At 43.4% G+C, this 24,153-nt stretch overlaps 8 protein-coding genes across 8 annotated transcripts; 3 read left to right on the top strand and 5 right to left on the bottom strand.

Moving 5' to 3' along the window:
- Nucleotides 1-495: 495 nt before the first annotated feature.
- EAE98_002002 (uncharacterized protein) lies at nucleotides 496-2,112 on the bottom strand (the record flags this gene model as incomplete). Its single annotated transcript, XM_038949621.1, has 1 exon — nucleotides 496-2,112. The coding sequence occupies one exon, from the start codon at nucleotides 2,110-2,112 to the stop codon at nucleotides 496-498; it is 1,617 nt and encodes a 538-aa protein (XP_038814606.1).
- Nucleotides 2,113-3,097: 985 nt separating this feature from the next.
- Nucleotides 3,098-3,428, top strand: EAE98_002001 (uncharacterized protein; the record flags this gene model as incomplete). Its single annotated transcript, XM_038949620.1, has 2 exons — nucleotides 3,098-3,110; nucleotides 3,163-3,428. The coding sequence occupies 2 exons, from the start codon at nucleotides 3,098-3,100 to the stop codon at nucleotides 3,426-3,428; spliced, it is 279 nt and encodes a 92-aa protein (XP_038814605.1).
- A 1,777-nt stretch (nucleotides 3,429-5,205) lies between these two features.
- Nucleotides 5,206-6,530, bottom strand: EAE98_002000 (uncharacterized protein; the record flags this gene model as incomplete). Its single annotated transcript, XM_038949619.1, has 3 exons — nucleotides 5,206-5,943; nucleotides 5,991-6,274; nucleotides 6,317-6,530. 3 exons carry the CDS (start codon nucleotides 6,528-6,530, stop codon nucleotides 5,206-5,208), a joined length of 1,236 nt encoding a protein of 411 aa, XP_038814604.1.
- Nucleotides 6,531-9,245: 2,715 nt separating this feature from the next.
- EAE98_001999 (uncharacterized protein) lies at nucleotides 9,246-11,335 on the bottom strand. Its single transcript, XM_038949618.1, has 2 exons — nucleotides 10,160-11,335; nucleotides 9,246-10,108 (listed from the first exon to the last, which is right to left on the bottom strand). The coding sequence occupies exons 1-2, from the start codon at nucleotides 11,254-11,256 to the stop codon at nucleotides 9,373-9,375; spliced, it is 1,833 nt and encodes a 610-aa protein (XP_038814603.1). The 5' UTR covers nucleotides 11,257-11,335; the 3' UTR covers nucleotides 9,246-9,372.
- Nucleotides 11,336-12,173: 838 nt separating this feature from the next.
- EAE98_001998 (uncharacterized protein) lies at nucleotides 12,174-14,521 on the bottom strand (the record flags this gene model as incomplete). Its single annotated transcript, XM_038949617.1, has 2 exons — nucleotides 12,174-13,018; nucleotides 13,210-14,521. The coding sequence occupies 2 exons, from the start codon at nucleotides 14,519-14,521 to the stop codon at nucleotides 12,174-12,176; spliced, it is 2,157 nt and encodes a 718-aa protein (XP_038814602.1).
- A 512-nt stretch (nucleotides 14,522-15,033) lies between these two features.
- On the top strand, nucleotides 15,034-16,754 carry EAE98_001997 (uncharacterized protein; the record flags this gene model as incomplete). Its single annotated transcript, XM_038949616.1, has 3 exons — nucleotides 15,034-15,058; nucleotides 15,123-15,979; nucleotides 16,029-16,754. 3 exons carry the CDS (start codon nucleotides 15,034-15,036, stop codon nucleotides 16,752-16,754), a joined length of 1,608 nt encoding a protein of 535 aa, XP_038814601.1.
- A 1,682-nt stretch (nucleotides 16,755-18,436) lies between these two features.
- EAE98_001996 (uncharacterized protein) lies at nucleotides 18,437-19,395 on the top strand (the record flags this gene model as incomplete). The annotated part of the gene is made up of 5 exons (XM_038949615.1): nucleotides 18,437-18,680; nucleotides 18,732-18,758; nucleotides 18,813-18,949; nucleotides 19,005-19,239; nucleotides 19,292-19,395. 5 exons carry the CDS (start codon nucleotides 18,437-18,439, stop codon nucleotides 19,393-19,395), a joined length of 747 nt encoding a protein of 248 aa, XP_038814600.1.
- A 443-nt stretch (nucleotides 19,396-19,838) lies between these two features.
- EAE98_001995 (uncharacterized protein) lies at nucleotides 19,839-23,374 on the bottom strand. The gene is made up of 3 exons (XM_038949614.1): nucleotides 22,566-23,374; nucleotides 21,928-22,515; nucleotides 19,839-21,870 (listed from the first exon to the last, which is right to left on the bottom strand). Exons 1-3 carry the CDS (start codon nucleotides 22,839-22,841, stop codon nucleotides 20,176-20,178), a joined length of 2,559 nt encoding a protein of 852 aa, XP_038814599.1. The 5' UTR covers nucleotides 22,842-23,374; the 3' UTR covers nucleotides 19,839-20,175.
- Nucleotides 23,375-24,153: the final 779 nt, after the last annotated feature.

The raw sequence follows: 24,153 nt of genomic DNA, 5'->3' as shown, positions 1-24,153 counted from the left end.
AAAACCAACCGAGGCCACAGGGAAATTCAATTATCCTCCTTCATGACCTCGCTTAAAGAACGTATCATACACCGCGCAGAAATTCGCAAAACTCCTTATACTATGCTATTTCTCCAACGTAGCCGTGAGCCATAATGAGCAGAACAAATGCTATTTTGTATGCCAAGAAACACATCCAAGTTCAGCTCCAAGAAAATGTCCAAAGGTTGAGAGCGCGCAGCTAGTCATAAGCAACACTGAAGCTAGCCATCCAATGGGTAGCAGAGTGCATGAGAGACATGCAAACTAAAAAAAGAAGAAAAGAAAAAAATATCAGGAACAAGAAGGGGTATAATAGAGACTGCTATTGAGTCCGCTGGTTGGTCATTGTCGTCATTGGTGTATTTATTTTTTGGTCGTTCTTGTGGATTTCATCATCCTGGTGATGCCCAAGTCGAAACGAGCTTTTTTTCAAGCTAGTTGGTAATATATGTTTGTTTTCGTCAATTGTCCTTCTCATAATCCAGACCCGACAGGAAACAGACCTCCGCATATGTCTAAAGCCCCTTCGATCTCTCCTTCCATTAAGTTGACTCTATCTTTTAGAGTCTTATTTTCAGCTCTTAACAAACCCACAGTATCCCATGCCATCGATGCTCCCTGACCACTACAATTTGCGCATCCACTTGTAGGACTTGATTCGCCAGAGCCAATACCTAGCATTTTTTTGAAAGCTGAAGTTTGAGGTTTTGGTTTGGCAGGAACGACTATCGTAGGATTATTGTTTAGTTGAGCATCCTTTTGTAAAGCTCCAACACGTCCAAACGTTGAAGGAACATCAGGGGTGCTGTCTCTTGTACTATCTTTGGTTGTCATGACAGTCGAGACAGTAAGTGTGGGACTCCGGCTTCTCGAGAAGACACTTTCACCTCCGCCACTTGCCATATCATCGTCACTTTCGCCGCTCAAGTCAGCACTACCTGTACTTTTCCTCCATTTAGCTCTTATATCTGGAGAAATGCCTAGATCTTCTTCTCCCGCCGTCGAACAACAGCTTGCACGATGTTGTGAAATCCTCGCCTCTTCTTCCCTCCTTTTGATCTGAGCATTAAACTGATCTCTCTCTTCCACACGAGCCAGTTTTTCTTCAGCAAGTTGGTTTACTAATTCTTCTATAGTGGTATCTTGTTCATTGAATTTCTTGACCATATCTTCTAGTTGGAGTTTAAGGAATTTGGCGCGAGTCTCGGCCTCTTCTAATTCTTCTTCTTGTGCACCCTTTTCAGCTCTCGTTTCATTGTATTGGATAGTGCGAAGTTTATATACGTTTTGGAGTTTTTGTATGACGCCCTCGGCATTAACGCGAAGGTTCTTGAAGGCAGCAGGGGAGAAAGTGTCGATTTGACCGGATGGAAATAGTGAAGATTGGATATCGAGATTGATGTACTCGTCGTTGTCCAGATCTGAAGGTAGTTGAATTGGTTGAGCAGAAGCCTTTGAAGAAGATAAGAAGCCGAAGACGCCGGTTGATTTCGCAGGAGTAGAGTTGGAATCGAGGACAGGGAGAGTTCCCCTTCTTTCGAGCTTTCGATTTGGCGAAGGTTCTCTAGCAGATGCCTTTTTTGAGTCCAGTTCATCTTGTTCCGATCCTGTAACTTCTGAAGCCGAAGATCCCCCAAACCAACCGCTTTTCCTTGTGGAAACTCTTGCTCGACCACCTTTATCTCCAGTCAACGACGCCATGTATTCGAATGGTATATCCTCCTTGGTTGGTGAATTATCTGCTGATCCGTTGGTAGCTTGGGAATTCTGACGCGTGCTCCAGGAAGGTAGTAATTGTGAAAGGGAGCGTTGGTGTGTTCGAGCTGGTCGCGGAGGAGTTGTTCCTTCATTAGCCGTTGATGGAGTATTCCTCGCAGTGAGGGCCGCAGTCGCTGGTAAGGGAGCAGGTGCTTCGATCTTGTTTTGATTTGTTCCTCCAGATGCCTCATCTGCAAATTGGGTCTCCGCCCATGCTGTCTTTAATGTTGAGACCGTTCGAGCTGTATCTGGGGTTAAGGAATGTGTTCGTCGATGTGTTTGGGGCTGTATCTTGCCCTGTGCTGCAGGGACAGGAGATTGGAGATTTGGCATAATGAAATTCTCGGCATAAACTTGTCTCGGATGCTCTTGCCGTTTATATCCAATCTGTTATTGGTACCGAGTATGAATAATAAATAACCTTGCTCCCTTCCTTCTTCATGCGAGGAAATGAAGGGTCGAGTGATGTGCCTTCAAAGGATCATCCACGTATGGTTCCGTCAGACTTGTGTGTTACGAATGTCGATGAGACAAATGTCGATGATATTGACATGTAATATCTCCAGGCAAGATCTAGATAAGTAGGAATGAAGATTTTGAATATAATCCCTCGTGCTGTGCACAAGAATTCTGAAAGTTTATCTTAGAGTTTCGACAACTTTGGTAGCTTAAGAAAGGGACGGGATATAGGACCCGACCCCCTGGTTAGATGACTAGATTTCTTTTGGTAGGGTTGTAGTGAGTGGGGTTATATGAACGAACTTATCTCTTCTGGTCTGAAGAATGGGTTAAAGTAATGAAACAGCCGTTAACTTTTAAGTCATGAGATGTTTTTAGGTTCAACCCGATGGATATGATTTGTGTATTTGTGGCTAGGTACAAAGCCAAATACAAAACACAGATAGACACCTCGGTAGTAGTAATAGATTGGTGTCTAATCTAAAGTTACAACCATCTCAAGAGACACGCCGTAAAAGAAACCTAAACTAGTAGTTGGCAAATCCATGGTACTGTCAACGCATCTTGTATGTACGAAGTACGAAGTACAAAATAATGGTGGTTGGTTGTTTGGTGGAATGTATGTGTAGGAGCGTGAGCTTGGCTTGGGCATCTCGAGCCTCAAGGACATCCACATCACGTAAATGCGCATATTGCGCGACCATGGAAAAATGATGAGAGGGGGTTGGTGAATCACAATCAAGGATTGAGGATTGTAACTGCAGCATCTACCTGGGTAAGTATTGATACTGAAATGTCCATGGCAAGATATGAAAGAACCAATATATGCACAGATAGTTCAAACATTTCTATTGAAAATATGTATTACTCGGGTATTTATGTTGGGTATAGCTCGGTATAGTACGAATGTTATTCAGAGTTTAGGGTGGTGGCACTTGGAAGCTTGGACTGATAGTCGCAGGGAGACTCGGTTCATCCCTTCACTCAATCACTCCAACATTCCTCGGCGTTGGAAAGGTCCTTTCAAATTTCACCTCAAAGCTCCTGTTACGTATGCACCATATCAGATTATCATCATTGCGGAAAGCGCTTTTGAAGATCCTTCACAATCATCGTTTCGTTGTGGTGTATCAGCTTTCGACTGTACTCTTGAGAATATGTCATTCGCTCGCCAATCGTACGACATCTAAGTCCGTCTACATCTACTCCGTACACACACAAGGTACAAATCTAGCCTCTTCAGAAAAGTACTCGCACAAGAGTAGTCATTCTGATCCCGCCTCATTGGGTCGATACTGCAGGAAGTAAGTGAGATATGCAACAAATGCTGCAAGAATCTGGCAAAGCAAAACAACACCTAGGTAGCCTTGAACTAATTGCACAAGAAGATACCCGAGTAGTTGAGCCAACCAAACTTTGAGTTACTCAATGCACTCACTAGGTTATACACAATCGTGACGATGCATGGAGATGACCTTAGTGTCAGTGGGCTGCTATTAGCAGATAGTAGTTAACAGTGAGACAGGCAGTTAGCAGAATATACCTCATCGCCTCTTCGTCAATTACAGTACGGCACTGTGTATTTTAGAGGAAGTAGCCGGTATGAATCCCCAAAGACTCAACAATCTTTTCATTTCTGTCGCATAAATCTCGGCTTCTTACATCCCAGCCACTCCCAGCCAATCTAATCTCTCTTCCTCCCTCATCCAGCCCCCTAAAAATAGTCCTTGCCACTACCAACACAGTAAAGCGCTTCTTTTTCATGCACGACTAAAACTACAATATCGTCAAGACATGCAACAAATATTCAGCAGCGTCACTCAAGATATGCAACAAATGTTTTAGTCATTTCTTTGAGTGATATCATGTGATGAGCATTGTTTTTGTATCTTCCTCATTCCTTATTCCTCATCTTATATATCTTTGGTGCCAGTCACGGTTTATTACATCAATAACACAATTACAATGTACAAGGAATATTGGAAATGATGGAAAAGAGACACGCCACCAGAGAATACTACACGTGCGCAGCCTGTGCTGGAAGTTTTGTTGCAGGTCTTAAGATGGGTACTTGCATAATCTGACAGGACATCTTGCATAATCTCGGACTGAAATGTTGATTGTGTCACAGTGCGGAGTTCGTCCGATGTTTCCTCGCAAAAGCTTGAATAAAAATTCTGCTTCAAGTAAATACATACATCAAGTAAGTAAGAGTGAGCCAAATGTTATCAGCCGGGCAATATCTTCGTGGTCATGGTCTGAATACGTCTAATGCAGAAGTACAACTATGGAACACAGGTATCACTTACCAGAGATATACTTATCATTTCAAAAAATGATGTTCTTACAGCTCCCAAACTGCCAGAAAGTAAATCTGGATGTTCGCTATATGGAGGATTCCTCTCGAGAAGAACGCTCCATCGTACAATCGACGATGAGAGCCATAGTCGATGTTCTCCGATTGGTGAGACTTCTTATTGGAATCTCTGGACTTATGATCCGATCAGCGATGAATAAACATGGGAAATTTAATGTCTCAAAAGGTTGTGATATCTTGCATTCTCATCTTGTGTGTTTAAGATATCATTGTTAGGGAGACGAACTATGTAGCAAACAACCAGACTTGTCAAAGTTACATGAGAAAAATCCTATTGTAAGCTACTTCAACCCTTTACTGTTCACTCTGAACATCGACGACGACGCCCGCTAGGCCCACCTTGAGATAGACTCATAAGATACAATACAGCGCTATGAATTCCAAAACTTTCAAAAGGCCACCAGTGGTTAACATAAATGCTCACAATACATTCCACCCACCAATTCGCCAGTACCATATGTTTATGGTTATCTAATCTCAAAAAAAGCCACCCTCGCTTGCTCTAAACATCAATATTGTCACAGTCTCCATGCATAGTGTTCCTCATGGGACCTGCTTCGAGGACCGTGAAGTATCTGTTTGGTCAATCATCAGAAGTTACTTTCTGGAGTCGATCCATTCACCACCATAGGCGACTTCACCTTCGCATTTGTCTCTGTCTTGGCCTGCGCAGCTACTGCAGCTACTGCAGCTACAGTACTCGACCTGACTGCGAGAACTCTATCCCTCTCTCTTTCTTCCATGGTTTGGACCTTTCTCCCCCTGGTCTCTTTGGGTCTCCCCGCCTTCTTCCCCTGAGATGCCATAGGTCTCGCTTTGGAGGGTTTGATATCTTGCCGTTGTTCTCTGGGTTCTGCCCCTTCCTTTGCAAGCTTTACCCGCAGAACCTTTCTACAAAATACCATACCGTCAAGCATTTCCACCATATCCTGGGCCATGTTATGCGTGTTGAAAGTCAGGAAAGTATGGCACTTTTGCCTCCCATCTGGATGCTTTTCGATGGTCATATTGTGTAGAGCATCAAGAGGGTTTTCTGTGGATGGACTGCCGCGATATTTCGATTTTATGACGTTGTACAAGTGAGTTTTTAGGTAAGAAGTCGATGTCTCTCGAGGAAGCTGGGTAATGATGACTTTGCTTCTTACAATTTTCATTTTGTCAGATCTTTGAGTCATGTAAGAGATAGGAGGAGATGCTGCAAATGACTGTGGAGAAGGTTGTATGTATACTGGCGTATCTGGTGCCATATCACCGGCATACAACATAGATGGATAGGCGAGCGGTACTGGCACATTTGGATACATTTCAATACTTTGTATCTGTTGAATCTGAGCTTGTTAACTTATATCATGGCAATGACTTTGGGAAGTTCTACCTGAGTCAAGCCTCGATCATTAAATTTGGCTGATGTAGAAGTAGAGATATATGTGCCTTCGGTTAATGGAGCCATTTGAACGAATGGTATCTGTTGAATTGGCATTGCAGACGCTGATGAGACCGAAGATGTCGGTATTGAGAGTGCCCTTGTCCTTGAAACATTTCCGCAGGAGTTCGAGGTGGTCCACGGGATAGCAAGATCCCGCACTTGAATCGGCTTTGTTTCATTGCGGCCATCTGCACACAACGCTCGATTTCCCATAGTTCCACCTTGTAAATGCTCTGCGGCTGTTAGTCCTATCTCTTCATAATCGAAGAACTTACGGAGTGCTTTGAGAAAGTCCTCCTTTCCACGCACTGTCACCCACCCACAAGTTGACCCTGGATATACCTGTGCATGTTCGATTGCAAGGCAATGTCCCTCAGAATCATGTTTCCGTGCGAAGTCTTTTAAAATTTGCCATGTGCATGACCATGGAAGGTTGCTGACCAAAATATAGTATAAGCCAGTCACATCACCAGGTAAAACTTGAGGCATGATGTTCGATATCGAAGTTTGATAGTAAGATACAAGATGGACGGAAGTCAAGAGAGATTTGTTCCAAATAAGAAAGTTATATGTAGGCTACAGTGCTTAAGGGGGCTGTGACTTCAGGGTGTATTTAACATTTGATGGATTATCAAAGGAAAGCCTTAATGTTAAGTACTCGATCAAGAGATTCTAGGCACTCACTGCAAAAGGCCGAATTCGAATAGGCATAGAAATAGACTGAAACTCAAGACTCAAAATTAAGAAGAGCAAACGAACTCTTGCTGCAATTTTTGCCGATTACCTGTCAATTTTTCAAACCACTCCTCAACTTCTTGTGATGCAGAGATGGATTATTATTTATGTGCAAGTGCAAAGCGGAATTAGACATAATTGCTAGCTGTGATCTGGCCCAAAAAATCGTATCCCAGAGTAACGGTTCGAAAAAGAAGAAGAAAACAAAAGGCCTGAGATGAATTAATCCATGAAAGTATCTGTGTAACGTATGGTTGGAGCCAGCAAAAGAAAAGCTTCAGAATCAAATTTGATTCAGATACTCCACATGTCTACCTACCATCCTGCGTCTTTCCGAGGCGATCAACTATCTATCCCGCCATCTGATTGGAGAAGAAATCATCGATACGCCGGGAGATATCAACATCTCTAGGGTACCAAGACCCTGAATGAATAGGAACTTCCATATTAATGGTGCGCCTTCTCCGAATTCCCATCATGCTTCCCGAATGCACATGAGTCTTGGAAATGTGTGGTGGCTTGGATAACCAAAATAGATAGAGGCGATGGAAAAGTTGCAATTGCCATTGAAAGAGGCCCAGAGCATGCTTCCTGTCACAGATTCTGCGACATGAGTTGATTTAGAGTGGCGCAGCCGACCCTTTAGACGTTTTCCAAGGTTGACATCGATTTTTCAACTCATACTGAATACTCAACTCTCCCTTAGAAAACGGTTTCGAGGATACTGATTTGGATTCCTCGAATTTAGCAAGGAAAAAATATCAGGGGAAATGCAGAGATCCTTAGCAATGGCCCCTATTTTCAAGAACCCTTTTCCTGCCAATTTTGAATCATTAAGCTCACGTAGATACTAACTTTTCAAGAATCTCCCTCTGATTCAGCCAGGTGGTGTATAGCCAAATATTCTTTGTGTAACCGAGAATACATCTGCCGTTTAACTTCAACGCTTTACATTGAATGCGATAAGTACGGTGATGCCGCGATTGGTGGATGTTTGGGATATATATTAAATCAACGGCCCAACCAAGATAGAGTGACTAGCCACCGACCCGGATCAGAATTCAGGGTTCTACATGACACCACCAAGCCATAACAAGAAGCAGGTTGTCAACATGGTAACATGGGACTGCAGACGCAGTCACAAAGGCAAACATATACGCATAATAAGTTTGGCCCTCACTTTAAAAAAAATTGTCGTATGGAAGCTTCCTTTACAATCTAAAGAATGTTCCGAGCAGTTTCTAGGTCTTTGGTAAATTCATAAGATTACATTTTTGAATGAACCGAAGAGCAGTGATAGCTTGGATATTAAAAAAACACGATATCTCAATCTAGAAGCTATAAAATGATCGAACAAATCTGAATTGAACTTCGAAACTTATGTTTCTAGAAATCTTTCTTAATTATCGCGGGTAGGATATTCGGCTATTTTGCCCGGTCGCAAGACTTAAATTTACACAACTAACGATCATCCCTATGATTTTCTAGAAAAGCTTAAAAGATAGGAGAAACATAAGTGCATGTAGGAGAAGATGCAGGGAAAACACAAGCACAATCGATCGAAGATTTCTACCCCAGGCATGCATGCGTGCATACATGTATAGCATCAAAAATGGCTGACTTGTAGCAAATTGATGGTTTGCCAATGAAAGACGCCAAAACGATTTGATTAGATATGATGTGAACTTGGCATGTATTGTCCGTCTATTGATGCAATGATTTTGAGCCCTACAGAATGTATCGAGGATTTCTCATCCGCGCAGGGACACAGCATACCTGAACTCTCTGGAGGGATGGAGTTTAGGAAACAATTTTACGGGTAGTCACGTATCAGAGTCGGTCAATAGGATGTAGTCCGAAGCGATTAAGGCCTTGAAGAGTCATCCATCAATAGTCATAGATATGAGTACATGTCAAATGTAAAATGGCTTTGCTAGGGTTTCATTGGCTTGACACAATTGAGAAGAGAGACACAGTGTCAAGGGTTGAATTCTGATCGAGGACAGCTAGAAGGACCAGAATGAATATTTTCAGGGGGTTTAAACTCGACAATCTATCGACTTGAGCGGTCACTTCCTCTGAACTACCTGAAGATTGATTACTTGAGGATTTTGGTATCATTGCTATTTGCCAGACAATTTGAGCGATTTGTCATTCGAATATTGTTCAAGATTGAGGTATCAGGGAAATGATGGATATTGAGCGACCAGGAACGTTGACATCATTTGCTTGATTCATAGGATTTTCGATCTTTAGTTGATCTGGGGATATGCATATCATTTGACCATATCTATTTGTTTATGGCAGTTGAAGTCTGTGGCTGTCCTAATCGACAACAATTAGCATTACCGGGATATGCACAGTAAAATCATGGGAGAAAATTGTGGTAAGTAACACATAAATTGGTAGTACAGCATAAACAAAAGTATTTTCGAAATAAATTCTACATATCGCATACACGAAATACAAGGGCAAGGGCCAAAGAAGAAAGTAACACCAATCGAATCCAATTCTGTCTGCGCCTGCGCCCGCGCCACTCAGCTTCTTAGCTCTCAAAATATGCAATCCTCCTCATGACTTCCATCAAACCTTCAGTTTACGCTCGATAAGGTTGAGCGACATATGAAGCGACGGGAGTAGAGAAGCTGTATGGGACATAACCGTGAATTGAAGAAGTAGTGGTGATGGTCGAACTAGAACTGCTGGTGGTCGAGTGTGACGACGAGCTAGTTTTGCTTGTGATTGAAGATGAGCTGCTTGAGACGATAGTCGTCTTCGCGCTTCCCGTTGAAGATGCATGGCCACTGCCGCTAATACTTCCAGTTGGTTTGAAGGAACCCGATGAGTGTGGAAGCCCAGAGCTGCGAATGCTGCCCGATGGTTTGATACTACCGGATGGCTTAATACTACCGGAGCTGCGAATGCTGCCTGATGGTTTGATACTGCCGGATGGTTTAAAAGTGCCCGATGGTAGTGCGAACCCTGTTCCCGTCTCGATATGATGTACCCCAGTCCCAGTGCTAATAGTTGTATTTGACCCTCCAGTAGGAAAAGGTGCTTTTGATGAGCCGGTCACGCTAATGCCCAATTCAGAGTGCGCAGATGTGGGTCGGACACTGCCGGATGGAAGTCTATATGAGTAAGTGCCGTTGCGAGAATATGGAAGGCCCGTGCCTCTAACCGTACCGGTCGAATATGCTGTTCCAGTCGGTGCATGGCTTGTAGTGGTAGTCTTCTTACCCTTGGCAGCAGATACGAATTCGTCATATTGAGTTTTCGATTTAGGATTGATAGCAAACACCATGCCTGACTCACACTCATTCTTTTGACGACTAAGATGACATTAGTGAGAGTGATGGAATCTGTAACGGGCCGATACATACCTGAAGAAAAACAGTGGGTTAGTGGCGTTTGTAACGGGGAAGTCGACAAATGTAGTCATGTTTTTGGCCAAAACGGGCTTGAACCCCGAATCGTAGACACCATTCATAACGCAAGGAGCCGCAATATCACAAGAAGTTATGGTATGATTAGTTGGGTAGAAATTGAAGCGCACGGTATCTCCTTCCTCCGCATCAATGTATTGAGGAGAGAAAGAGAGAGTGCCATTTTGGCCAATTGAGACAACGTGCGTTGGCTTGGTTGGCTTTCCGGTTCCAGTGGGTTTGTGTGAGATGCTAGTTCCTGTTCTAATACTTCCCGTTGGATAGATAGGTTCGCTTCCATTTCCAAACGAGTATGGTGGTCCTGTAGGCTTACCAGTAGAGGTCGCTTTGCCGGTCTTGGTTCCGAGAAGGCTTCCCGAGTGTGTAGGTGGGAGACTAGGTGTGGAAGTAGCGCTGGCGATTTTAGTTATTGTAACTGTGCTGGCCTCACCGTAGACATCTACCGTGACATTAACAGTGATGATCTGAACTACAATGATTTCTCCACCTGAACCATAAACAACCTCTGTGCAGTCATAAGTTGTAGCACCGGTAGGACAGACTTGGACTGTGGAAACCCCTGATATCACGTTTACTTGTGTGACGGCTCCGGTAGCGCCGGCCGAGGGAAGGGGTGTGATCTGAGCTCCCATAAGCGATCCCGTTCCACTTATAATAGGGGTAGAAGTTTTGAACACCTTCAGAGATGTCGATGTGGAAGTGGAAACTCCTCCAATAACGGTTCCTCCACTGTTGACTGTGATTGTTTGAGCAGGGGCTGTAATAGTTTGAGCAGGTGCTGTGATGGTAACTGGTGTGGGAGCAGATCCGCCTCCAAGTGTGACAGTCTGATATATTGTTGTACCAGATTCCTCTGCTTCGCCATACCCTCCACCTTCCCCAAGAGTAACGGTGGATGTTACGAATGAAGGTTCTGTGACAGTGATAGTAGTGGGCTGATAGATTGTGGTTGTGACAGGAGAACAGTTAGCATCTGAAGATGCAGCCCCGATTCCAGAAAGGAGAGAAAGAGCAGCTGCGCGTGAGAACTTCATGATGGGTATATGAATAAGAAAACGTTACAACCCCCGAAAAAATTATGTAAGAAAAATGAACTGGTAAGGACCGTAAAGGGAAAATTTCCCAAAGACAAGATTGCTGAAAGAAAAGAAAGATTGGGCTGAACTTAGAGTTTCAAAAACTGGCAGATACAGCCAGTTATACGCATTGGCTTCAATGGTATCATGACTGAAAGACAGTGCTACAGTATGGGATTTTGGCTTTGAAAGTTACATGCTGCGCAAAAAGGCATGTCATGATTCTGGGGAGATTACATTCTGTGGGATCTTGAGGTAGCTATACTCTGTAGATTACCTCAACATAGGATCGCTAAAACTATTAAATTGCGACTTCGAATGACATGAATATCTTATTGGTAGAAGTACTACAGAGCTAGGTAAATTTTGTAAATCAGAGTTGCACTGCTAACGATGTGGAAATTTGCTCTTCAATTTTTATTTTAAAGAGGATTTGGGATTTGAAGTAAGAAGAAAATTGTGTAGCATTGGAGGATCCAGAATGCCAATTTGGATAGGGAATAGTAAGCATTGCTCAAAAATAACATCACATCAGCCACTCAGATACGATTATATCCAAAATAGAATGATTATGCATAATTTTTGGGGTTTGAGTCATGGAACAGTTCAATTAAACGTTCAATCTTCCTCTGAAATCCATATTCACGTGAACTGCGACATTTTTGACAATTTGAAGCACTTTAGACCTCTAACAGAGGACAACAATAAGTTGTACACTCCGTACACTCCACGTTCCTGAGCGGCACATGCCATTGTCAGAGCCAATCATAGATATAGAATGTTAGAGCCGTGGCTTGTTTGAAATAAATTCCAAAAGACAATTAGGCCTAATGTCTTCTGCTGTCCTTTCATGTTAACTCAGCCTCACCCCTACTCTACTTCTCACTATTGTGAACGCCCTCTATCCATGTGCCGCTCTTCCCCCCCTCTTTCCTCACTACTCTTAACCCCTCAACTCGCATCCCCTTATCCACAGCCTTGCACATATCGTAAATAGTCAATGCCGCGGTTGAAGCGGCTGTAAGTGCCTCCATTTCCACACCAGTTTTTCCCTCGCATGACACAGTGGCCGTGACCTCCACGCTTCCAAATGAATTACAAGGAACAGATTCCGGAATAGATGAGGGCCATTTATATCCATCGCCTTGTCCTGTGCCAGACCATGGAATTGACGTACTTGGAGCGGGAGATGAAAGTTCTGTGTCCCATATATTCTCGTGTGAGATCTGTAGGTCAATGGTGACATGTGTAATTGCAACTGGGTGACAGAGAGGTATCAAATCAGAAGTTCTCTTGGCACCCATAATTCCTCCGATACGAGCAACTCCCAGCACATCGCCTTTTTCGGCTCGGTTCTCACGGATGAGTGGAATGGCTACTTTGTTGGAGAAATGAATACTGCAAACTGCAACAGCAGTTCTTTTCGTTGGCCGTTTGGAGGAAATGGATACCATGTGGGCATCGCCGGATTGTGTAAGGTGGGTAAGTTTGTGTGCCTGCGAGGGAGTCGAATCTGATGATGCACTGTTCATTGAAGACTTCCCCATTTCACTGTCAATATTATTCATTTGAGCCGGGGTAGCTTTGCTGGAGTATAGACGTGCGTAAGCAGAAGGTGGTATAAATGGTAGGAGGTTTAGAGGGATATTTTGGGATTGACCTGCCGGCCGACCTCCCATGTTTCGAAAGAGTGTCTTTGCACCATGATAGTATTTGTCACCTGGATTGAATGTCAGTCTCAAACACGTGTTATACTGCAGAAGCGCCGATTCTTACTTGCAGTTATGTAAAATTTAAAATACTAATGATTGAATACATGAGGGTATTGAATTGACGCCAATCCAATATGCAAATAATTTCATGCCATCGTGTGGTTCGCCCCTATCTCCATCGAAAATAAAACCTACCCACCTATCAAGATCATGGGTCTGTTTTTCATGTTTTCCAATTCGCCCATGCCGGCGTGCTTTTCTTTTTTTCGACTCACGGCCATGCCAATAACTTCCAGCAACTCTCTCTCATTAGAGGAGCTTCCTAGAGGGCTATGCGCATCTCCAAGATCCTGTTTCCTACCCATCTCTATTTGCTTCATTGCCTCAAAGGCTTGCTCGTCGATTGGCTGGTTGCCATTTGATTTTCTCAAGATATCCCTCAAGGAAACTTCAGCATTGCCAAATAAGCATACCTTCAAGTTGCCATCACTCGTGATTCTTAATCTGTTGCAAGTACCACAGAAATTGTGTGTCATACTTGTGATAAACCCCATCTTTCCCACAAATCCAGGAATCTCGTAAGTCTTACTTGTGTCATTTTTGTGATCTGCCACTTTTCGAAGTGTCGGGTACTTCTGCCGTATGATATCAAGCATTTCTTTGTAGCTTAGCATTTTGCCTTGGCTCCACTTGTTGCCGTCAAATGGCATATACTCGATGAACCTAACTTCGACGTCTTTATCTCGGCCCATTTCGACAAATGGTATAATTTCTCTTTCATTGACCCCACGCATTACAACGCAATTGATCTTGAGTTTTATGCCAGCACCTAATTTGTTCATATGTAGTATCTTATCTATACTTTTCATCACAGCTTCAAAACCCTTCCTTCGAGTCATAATCTGAAACTGCCATGGATCTAAGGTATCCAAACTTAAGTTAACTCCAGTTAAACCGGCTTCCACCATGCTATCCAACTTTCGTGCAAGGTTCAATCCATTTGTGGTAAGACAGAGCTCCTGCAGACCATGAGATCGCAAAGCTCCAATCTGTTGCATGAGAGGCAAGATATCGCGACGAACAGTCGGCTCACCACCAGTAAGACGAATCTTCGAAACCCCTTGGGAAACAAATATAGACGATAGAAGTACAATTTCTGGTGTTGTAAGAAGATCTGGCTGTGGCGATTGTGGAACCCCCTCTTCTGGCATACAGTATAAGCAGCGCAGATTGCATTTTTCTGTTATTGAAATTCGAAGATAATCGTGCTGTCTTTGGAAATTATCTGTGAGAAAGGACGAAAAGGGTTTGGCATTTTTGAGTTCGTCCCTCCTATTTGACGTCTTGCTTAATGATGGCCCAGTGTCCTCGCGCAAAGGTAAATCGTGCCGAGGGAGCTCTTGAATTGAGGAAACAGCAGTGGATAGTGCTTTGTGTGCGTTCCGAGATAGCAGGTTGAGCCTGCCATTTCTGAGTGTACTTTCTCGAAAAGCTCTTCTCAAGAATAGCATCTTGGAAGAAAGGAGGCGCTATATTAAAGATATTCTGGAAAGAACGAGATGATATATTTAATCAAAGATATCTCTGGGCTTTCAATAACCGGTGGCGTAGAACAGTTGGATGCTCTTCAATCATTTCGCTCATCGAGTGACCTTATACCTGTCTCCCTGAGTATTAATAGTCTTGCTTCCTTATCGTCGCAGTGACACATCATTTCAATTCTCAGGTTTTGCAAAGATTTTAGTCTGTCAGCATAGTCGAGACTCATATGGATTTGTAAAGACGAATTGTAACTGGAGGGGCAGCGGCCATTTCCGGCCATTCTCCGAGTTGCCGCGCGATAGCCTAGCTGACTCATCAAAAGCTTATCGTTATCGGTAGCACCGGTATTGTGTGCGGGACTTCCGCAGATCTCTAGGTATTGTGCAAAGCTTGAGCTTAGGTAGTATTTGGTATTAGTAGGTAGTAGGTAGTAGGTAGAAAGTTAGAAACCAAAGGTGCACTCAACTCTATTCAGTTCACAATGCGATTCTCTCGTCCTCTCAAATGTAAGTCTAAAGTTGAATTACTCCTGTCTTGTAAGGCATATATTAATACGAATATATATCTTAGCATCAAATCAATCTCTTCCGAGTCCCAATGGAGTATATATTGCGACTATTCTGCCATCGGCACTTCAATTCAGAGAGACGCGCTCCCTTGAAATAATACGCTCCATATCACTTCCACCTGAACTCACAGCCTCAATAACCTCATTCATATGGTCATACTCTTCCAATCGCCTACTTGCAGCGTCTGCGGATGTCATTCGCATATTTTCCCCAAGTGACAATCGCTTCTCAGCCAAAATTACAAGTCCGACCTCAGGAACTACGAAATCGACCTACATTTCATTTGGAGGAAACGACGATGAAGTCTGTATCTTTTCAGATTTCGGTTTGAAGTTGACCATCTTCAATCTGGCCACTTCGAAGTCAGTGGATATTACCTCTCCCAAGCTCTTCACTCCTGCTACTGCTGCGAAAGGATTCTCACACCGTCCGCGATCCGGAAACTTGGCTCTATTGACGAGAATTGGTGGCAAAGACGTGATCAGTATACACAAATCGGGAAGCTTGGAGGTTATAAGATCATGGCTACCAGAAACGATCGACACCCAAGAGATAACTTGGAGCCCAGATGGAAAATGGATAACAATATGCGAATCTGCTAGCCAAGGCCATAAATTACTGCTTTATACAGCCGATGGTCACTTGTATAAGGTTTGGAATGGCCCGACCCCGATCCTCGAGGAAGAAAAGGATATTACTTTAGGTGCCGGAATTAAAATGATCGAATGGAGCCCAACAGGGACACACATTGCTATTTCCGATTTCAGTCGAAGAGTTGTGTTGTTGGCTGCTCCAGCGTTCTCAGAATCTATGTTGTTATCCCACATACCTTCTGTAAACCCTACAGATACGCTACACGTACGTCAACCTACCTTCTACCCCAAGACAACGAACCCTAACTTCTCAGATTTGGAATGAACAATTTTCGCCATCTCCCAATGGAGGTTTCACTCGAGAATTCGTTCGAGGAAAACAGCCGACATTACCCCCAGAAGCAACTGCCATTCCAACTGCAGAGCCAAAGACTGGCACCAATATGATGACCTTCGATATTTCTGGCACACTACTAGCAACCAAGGTTGAGGAAATGCCATCAGCAGTCTGGGTTTGGGATGTTGGGTCTCGATCACTCAGAGCACTGTTGATAATGCACTCTCCGGTAGCTAGGGTGACTTTCCATCCCAGTGTCAACGAACTTTTGATGATTAGATGCGAGGGCGAAGAGAACAAGGGCCGAATTCAATTATGGGACCCATCTTGGGAGGCTCCAAGAATTGTTAATTTTGGAATGCAAATGCCCGAGGGTAAAATCATTGGAAAGTCAATCATCAAGTGGCTCAACGTAGCATCTGTATCTCCTTCCATTTTCTTTAGCGATTCGCAAGACTGCATTCTCTTATCATTGTCTAAGCTAGAGGATACCGAAATGGTCCCTTGGCATGAATCGGAGGCAAGAGGAGTCGATATTTACGGTCAAACACAAGAGTCGCCCTTGAACCTCGTTGAAGGTGATGGCAAGCGACATTTTAAACGCGTCAACGCGGATGATACCGCTGACAATGATAACACATACATGGACATGAGCGATGGGAGTGAGGAGCTCGACGATACCTTCCATTTTCGCAAAACCTAATACCCTTGAGTCGCGGAGAGCGGTTTGATTGACATGCCATGCGATCTCGCAAAGGAGTACCCCCTGCTTATATTGAGGGGCCCCTGACGCCACAACTCTGTGGTGGGAAATGCAACAATCGAAAATTTCGATGGCCTTTGTATGATTCTCTCTTCGTACATGTGCATTCAAAGACAGTGAGTGGCCCACGTTTGTATGATCAATGACATGATTTCTGAGCTTTCAGCACATATTTCGTTGATGGTGATTTTGTGCCCTTCTTTTGGGGGCTGTTGTGCTACTCCATCATTAATCTATGGACGCTAGAAACCCAAAAGAAGGCACGAGAAAACGATTAAACGGCATTCAAGACTTTCAAGGCAAGAGAATTCTCAATCTGAATGAATGTATTGTCTGCATTCTCCTATCTATCCACCCAACCCCATGGTCTACTCCACAGTGCGGCGAAGCAGGTGACGAGTCTAGAATACGAATCAAACCTCCCCCCAAACTTTCGCGTTCATCTACGAGAAAGCTATTGGATGTGATTATCAGCACAACATAGACTTGGTCTACTCAATCTCCAAAATAATAGTATGCTAAACCTAAACCAGTAAGCCTTTCCGGGGGGTCCAGATAATGCTCATGGATATGTGAATGTGTGGAAGATTGGAAGTGTGGAAGTCTTTTCCACATTTTCCACCATGATTCTGGAAAGTGGCTCGCTCACCAAATGGATCCAGAGTGGGGATTATGTAACAAGTAAACCCTTGGGTGGGGGAATTTACCTGGCAATGATTCTTCCAACATCCACACACGATCTTCAAAAGTAAGGACTGAATCCATAATAATTATCTATGGGCGAACAACAATGTTGGAAGCACAATGCAGATGCACATGGAATAACAGATAGAGAATGATCTTCATTGATTCATTCAATCAATCAATCACAATTAACCATTAATTAATCTATCCGTTGTCAACTGTCCAAAAGAGACATTATATGGAATACATCATACCATCATACATCATACATACATCCGTCATTCTCCGTGCATCTACCTCGTCGCCAATGATTTATCCTCGTTTCTCTGTTTGTATGGATACCATACTTGAAAACTTCCAAATTCATCCTACGACTCCTTCCTACTCCTTCTCCTCCTCCTACTCCTCCTCCTCCTCTCCCTCCTCCTCTCCCTCCTCCTCTCCCTCCTCCTCCCTGTTCTCTTGTCCCTTTCCATCTACCTCCCTAGACCTAGGCATGCTGTCCAACTACTGCGTCCATCTACTGCGTCCATCTATACTCGGGAACTTGGGGGGTAAACGCATAGCGCTAATAGCCAAGTAAATAAATAACTTGGCTGAGCCCGTCCTCGTTGCATTGCCCCATTCAAGCTACCGGTCCACGAAAAGTTGAATCCAAAATTATGTAGAAACCCTGCTTGAACCCCTGAAAGGACCCTTCAGACCGGGTTTTAGACTTTTAGACTTTTGATGGGGACGCGGTACAATTTCCATGTCTTTGCAAACATTATTGTCCATGGCATTGGTCCATGTGTTGGCTACAAATTCACTGCTTTACTAGCTGTTCGCAATTATCTCATATCTTCCCCCTTCTCCTCCTCGCTGTCTTCTTTCTTCTTATTCTCTCATCTTGCGCAAACTTGGATCCTCGATTGCTTTTTTGGATCTTCTTACGGAACATGGCTTCTATGATGGAGAACGCTTCGATTGAGTCTGCAGCTGCAGTTGTCGTCAATCATCCCTATTACCCCCTCGAGATGGAGATAGCTAGCTATCTGGCAAATGAATGGACTGTACCTACTCTCCTGAGCATTTTCTTTGGTGCTTGTGCAGTATTGTTCTTGTGTACTCGCACCTTTGTTGCTAGATCATATCCTCATCTGCCAAGCACGGAGAAAGCTGCGATATGGTGGTTGGTTTTATGTGAGTCTTCCTTATCAACGGCATTACACAGTCTCCTAACCTTTATCACAGCTGGCGCAATCCACCTCTTTTTCGAAGGTATGCGATAACGAGTCAATTTACACCAGAAAGTGGCTAATTACATCCTCCTAGGATACTTTTCGCTCCATCACACCAAAATCATCAAAGACCAACAATTGTTGGGACAACTATGGAAGGAATACGCCCTTAGCGACAGTCGATATCTGACATCGGATCCTTTCGTCCTCTGTATGGAAACAGTAACAGCGGTAAGTCGATTGCAAGCTCACTACATTAGATGGCATACTCATGAATTCCCTACAGTTTTTATGGGGACCTATGTGCTTTACCGTTGCAGCCTTTATCGCAACTCGACATCCACTTCGACACCCCCTACAGATCATTGTAACTGTAGGACAAATCTACGGACTTGTCCTTTATTATGCGACTCACACTTTTGATTATTATCACAAAGAAGTCAATTATTCCAGACCAGAATTTCTATACTTTTGGTTTTACTATTTCTTCATGAATTTCCTCTGGATGGTCTTTCCAGGCAGTAAGTCAAACTTGTTCCGCCAAAAATGCCAGCACTGATTGTTTTACTACAGTGCTCCTCGTCGATTCGGTACGTACTATCGCGCGAACCTTCACAGAGCTCGACCAGGTCAAGAACACTCGGAAGGTCAATGGTTTTGCAAAGAAAGGCCAATAAATGCTGGGAAATTATGGCCGGAAACGGATGAAGGAGGCAGAATACAGACACGATACCCCATTTGTTATTAAAAGCGTGTCACCATCTACTTTTTGGAGAAATGTAGATTTCAGAAACTACCCATAGATAGATAGATGTATGTAAGACCGCAGAGGAACCCAACTTAATGCAGGTTGAGGAAGATTGCATCGGCGAAAGGAGTCTAGGAATCTGGCTGCATATATAGATTTTCCCGAATGATATACCTACAATCATTTCTATTGTTTCTCAATATATATTATATCAAGTCCTGATGCTCTCATAGTAAGTGCACTGTCGTTGGACAGGGGGTCGGGAGATCAATATTCCGATGATGAGGCAAGAGGAAAGAGGAAAGAGGAAAGAGCTAACATATTACTCATATTACTCATGTTATTCATGAAGATCATGTTATTTCTCTCAAGCATGAGAGGGGATTTCGAATACTCTAATCACGCGGTGTTTCTCATCTGTATCACAGGACGACGTCTAAACACTCCTACTTAAACAAAACAGTGATATCTCTCAAGCAAATCTTGCACCGAAGAAAATGGTTACGAATTCTTGGAATAAAATATTTTGATTACATTATAATTATACGACATATTCAGAATGCACAGCTTCAAACCGAGCAGTGCCTATTTTGATCCTCCAGAAACTCCACCTTTGACACGCAAGCCCTCAGAAACCAACCGCCGTAACAAATGTTTAAAGAAATGTGCTTGGGTATTCCAACAGCCAAAACAAAATATTCAATATCAATCACCAGTCAGGCTCTCTAACCTTGAGATAAGCAGCCAATTCCTCATTCATCACCATTACGCTACCAACGCTGGCATGCTTGTCAAGCTTCTGACTCAAGATACTTACTCTCCTTTGCGTAGGTTTCGAGATGAAGAGAGGCGGAGGTCCTACCTGCTTTTTTCCGAATGTTCTTGGTGAGAATAATGGATCAGGTAAAACCCCTTCTGCTATCAAATCCTCTTCGTATATACTCACAGAGTATGTACTAACCGGCCTTGGTTTGTGCAATTGTTCAAATGAAAATGGCTGCTCCAGCGATTCGTCGTCTGAATAGACCGAAGAAATTGAACCTCGCCGATCATCAGATGTAAATGAACCGCTCGTTCTAGGGGAATCGATATCAGAAGCCTCAAAATTTGTCCCTTCTTGATCGTGTGAGGAACGAGACCATTGTGATGATGCGTCGATCGATGAAGTGGTAGACGAGGATTGCTTTCTGTAGCAATCATATTCTTCCTTGGTATCTTTCGTCATTGGATCATCGGCAAGGCCGTCCTCCAAGCCATGACCATATCCCTCGATTAAAATTTCATGATGTGCGTTTCTTCGTGGGCTAGGATGTTGAAGTTCTGGCATTATCGTCAAGGCATTACCGGCATTGGCTTTTGTAATTATGCTCTTGATTGATAATGTGGTGTCGACTGCACTTTCGGCCGTTCGCGACAGAGCAGATTGCTTTCTTTGGACGAGATAATCATTGAAAGCAGCTATGACATCAACTGGTGTTTGTCCAGCACTAGAAGGGTTCGATCTGATTAGGGAGTTTCGGTAGTCTCTGTTTGCTTGAGCACTTTGCGTGCGAATCAAATTATAACAAGAACGTCGGTCATTCCACGGTGGACATTCACCAATGCGAATGGAAATATTATAAGCTACATTTTGGGTAGCGCGCACTTGATCTGGTACCTTCGTCGCTTGAATGAGTATTTGAAGAGAAGAATAGATCAAAATCCAACGAATCTTGCGGCCTTCCGCCTGGGAGATCTTTTCCGCTGCTGCCATCTTGGAATTAGCTTGGGCGGCACATTCTTTTTCAAACCCCCGGTAAGCACGAACAAGCGTACAGTCAGTTAGCCGCAGATTCTGTCGATTTGTGGCCTTGTCGAGAGCGCCCATTGAATTCATGCCAGAATCATTGTGACTTTTGTCACTTTTCGGAAACATTTTCGTCGTAAAAGTCAATCGTTTGCTTAATGGTTTGGTAGATGGTTTTGCATCATCATCTGGAAGCAGTGGTAGAGAATAGGGCAATGGTTCGATCTGATATCGCCTGTCGAATGTCATGACTGCACGCAGTACATCTAATTCTTCGTTACTAGTGCTTGTGGTTCCTGTTGTCATACTAGAGTCTGCTAGAAACTCATACAATTTTTGAAATTCGGATCGCATTTGTTTGAAGAGACTCTTGGAGAAAGCTCCGCTTCCTGATCTCGATGCTAACGATGGATAAGATCCAAGCTTTGCAGTATAATATCTTTGTAGGAAATCTCTAAACTTTTCGAGGTGAATTTGAGCATCGGGGCTAAGCTGCAAATATGTGTCGGCAAGTTCTTCTGTGAGGAATCCACTTAGCATTTTCCCACATGTATCGAGTCGAAGGTCCATTTCTAGTCTTGCTCGGGATATGAAAACTCGATCCTGTCGACTCAATGACTATACAGGAATTAGGTACTGCGGCTCCTGGCACACGTTATGATGATATACACATACCTCGAAACCAGGACTGTTGTGGAGTTTCTCGCACATCCCAGCACAGTGCGCAAGTGCATCTATCCACATATCTTTGAAATGGAAATGCTCTGCAAAATACATGATTCCAAGGGCATGATCTGGTGTATTCCTCATATCTGCATATCCCTCTCCATCGATATAGGCTACGATATCATCCACGTTGTTGGCATCAGCTGATCTGAACTGAGACATGCTATTGAGAAGTCCAACCAATGCACTGCCTAAATCCTGTCCGACCAAGGACTTCTTGAAAACCCACGCAAAGAAATTTCGGGTTGCGGTGTGGTAGAGGAAAGCCTCTCCTCGTTCTGCCATGACAGGAGCTGGAATGTACAGCTCAACGTAATCAGAATCACTGGCACCCGAATAATATTCATCCAGAACCTCACTAATGTCTAAGGTTGGTGAGCCGTTAAGATCCTTCGACATAAATGCATCCAAAAGTGGTTGGCATTTCGCGTCAACCAGTACATTCAGTGGTACCCGAAATGCTGGACCTCTCATAGATTGTCCTCGACCATACAAATAAACTAGGCAATCCCCCTCCGGATACCATAATTCAGGGTCCTAAACAACGTCAGAATGTTGCTGATCAAGAACTACAATCACAGACATACCCTCCTCAAGCCATCCCACTCGATTGACCTTCGCGACTTTCCCTCCCACTTTTTGATACCCATACCGTTTGCCGTCAACACATTCATACTGGATTTGTTTCTTCGATGTGTATTTGTTTCTGGGCCCAGTGGCCAATTTTCTTTGGGTGAAGCTGGAGTGTCGTCTGTAGGTATATGTTCCTCATTTATGGAAGTCATGCCATATATCTTTCGATCATGTTTTGGAATCACGGGTATAGAAGAAAGATATGGCATCTCAGAAATCGAAAAAGCCATATCGAAAATATTACGATCAAGATCTTCCACCTAAATGACGAAAGCGATCTTCAGTGGCTTAATAGGGTCAAGCTGGATTCTGCCCAAAAGCCTCAATGATTCTTAGGATAGGGCGTATTGTGTAAAGTGGAGAAACATATCAAATGAATTATAAGATTTGAAAAGAAAGCTCAATTCCAGATTAGAGCAAAATTAAAATGGGGAAAAGGAAGGTTGCGAATGGTTTCTTCGATTTCTTTACAACAAGGAAAAGTTTTGAAGATTCATACGAGGGGGACGCGAGAGTCAATATGAATAACTTTGTTTACGGTCTGACAGACTACCAATTGTAATACGAAAAGCATCCTGCCGTGCTACGAGCCTCCGTAATTTTAATTTTCAGCACATTCTGGTTTTTTCGCCACGTAAGATGAAGCTTCACGGACTTTGTAGACAATGAACATTCGTGCGTGGCTTGCATGTACTTGACTTTTCGAGGGGTTGAGATGGGATAATTCCATGGTCACGGCCCCCAAGCGTTAAAGTTTTGACCTAAAGCGAGGCTTGAGATGCTATTAGTTTGGCTGATCTGTAAGCACAGACTTGACTTATATATCATTGGTTGAGCTTTCTTTCAGATTGATATACGTTTTTCTGTACATACATTTGGGTTTCGCTTCATCGTTGATGGGATGATTTTGATATCATATGGACGCAAATGGATTTGGATCTAAAGCCATTTGAAGCCTGACTACGTCATTGCATTTAGTTTTGCAAAAGCACCAGCTGCGCTACTACTGACATCTGAGTATCATCTGGAACTAGGTCTCTAAACGAAATCCTCGCTGCAACCAAGTTGCCAATACGGCTGTCCATCTAATTGGTCAAAATGTCTGAGAACTCGAGCAAACTTGAGGACCAGTAGTTGCCAGTGCAATCCTAACCCAGGACTCAAGTTGACAAGTTCGGTCGCTTCGGTACCGACGGGAAAGGGACCAAGCGGTTCGCGAGATATCAATTAGCGTGATTTCTTGTGCTTAGACGCACCTTTTCGCTCTTGAGTCTTGAGATTAAGTAGGTCTCGAGATGATGTGGGGATCGGAAATTAAGAATCTTGAATCTGAAAAAAGTTCAAGGCAAGGATATACCCGATGGGTAATATCTATCTAATTGTAGAGTCGAAGTACGTGCATTGGATTTTGAATTGAGGGCATAGGTATGTAATAGAGTATCCGAAATGTCACTGAGCTGGGGATTCATGTCGTAGTAATGAAAGTGGTTGCTCGAGAAACTACAAGTACACTTCAACGAGAATTAATATCAACATCACAAA

The sequence above is a fragment of the Botrytis deweyae genome (genome assembly GCF_014898535.1).
Source record: "Botrytis deweyae strain B1 chromosome Unknown BDEW_003, whole genome shotgun sequence".
NCBI classification, from domain to species: Eukaryota; Fungi; Ascomycota; class Leotiomycetes; order Helotiales; family Sclerotiniaceae; genus Botrytis; species Botrytis deweyae.
The sequence above is the reverse complement of the archived record's forward strand: the minus strand, read 5'-3'. Positions and strand labels throughout refer to the sequence as shown.

What these genes read in the sequence shown, in the direction of transcription:
- EAE98_001999 (XM_038949618.1), bottom strand. Translation starts at nt 11,256, where the DNA reads ATGAAGTTCTCACGCGCAGCTGCTCTTTCTCTCCTTTCTGGAATCGGG. An exon ending in AACCCACTGTTTTTCTTCAG is followed by an intron (nt 10,109 to 10,159) that starts GTATGTATCGGC and finishes ATGTCATCTTAG; the next exon opens with TCGTCAAAAGAATGAGTGTG.
- EAE98_001995 (XM_038949614.1), bottom strand. Translation starts at nt 22,841, where the DNA reads ATGGCTTTTTCGATTTCTGAGATGCCATATCTTTCTTCTATACCCGTG. An exon ending in AGTGGGATGGCTTGAGGAGG is followed by an intron (nt 22,516 to 22,565) that starts GTATGTCTGTGA and finishes GACGTTGTTTAG; the next exon opens with GACCCTGAATTATGGTATCC. An exon ending in ACAACAGTCCTGGTTTCGAG is followed by an intron (nt 21,871 to 21,927) that starts GTATGTGTATAT and finishes ATTCCTGTATAG; the next exon opens with TCATTGAGTCGACAGGATCG.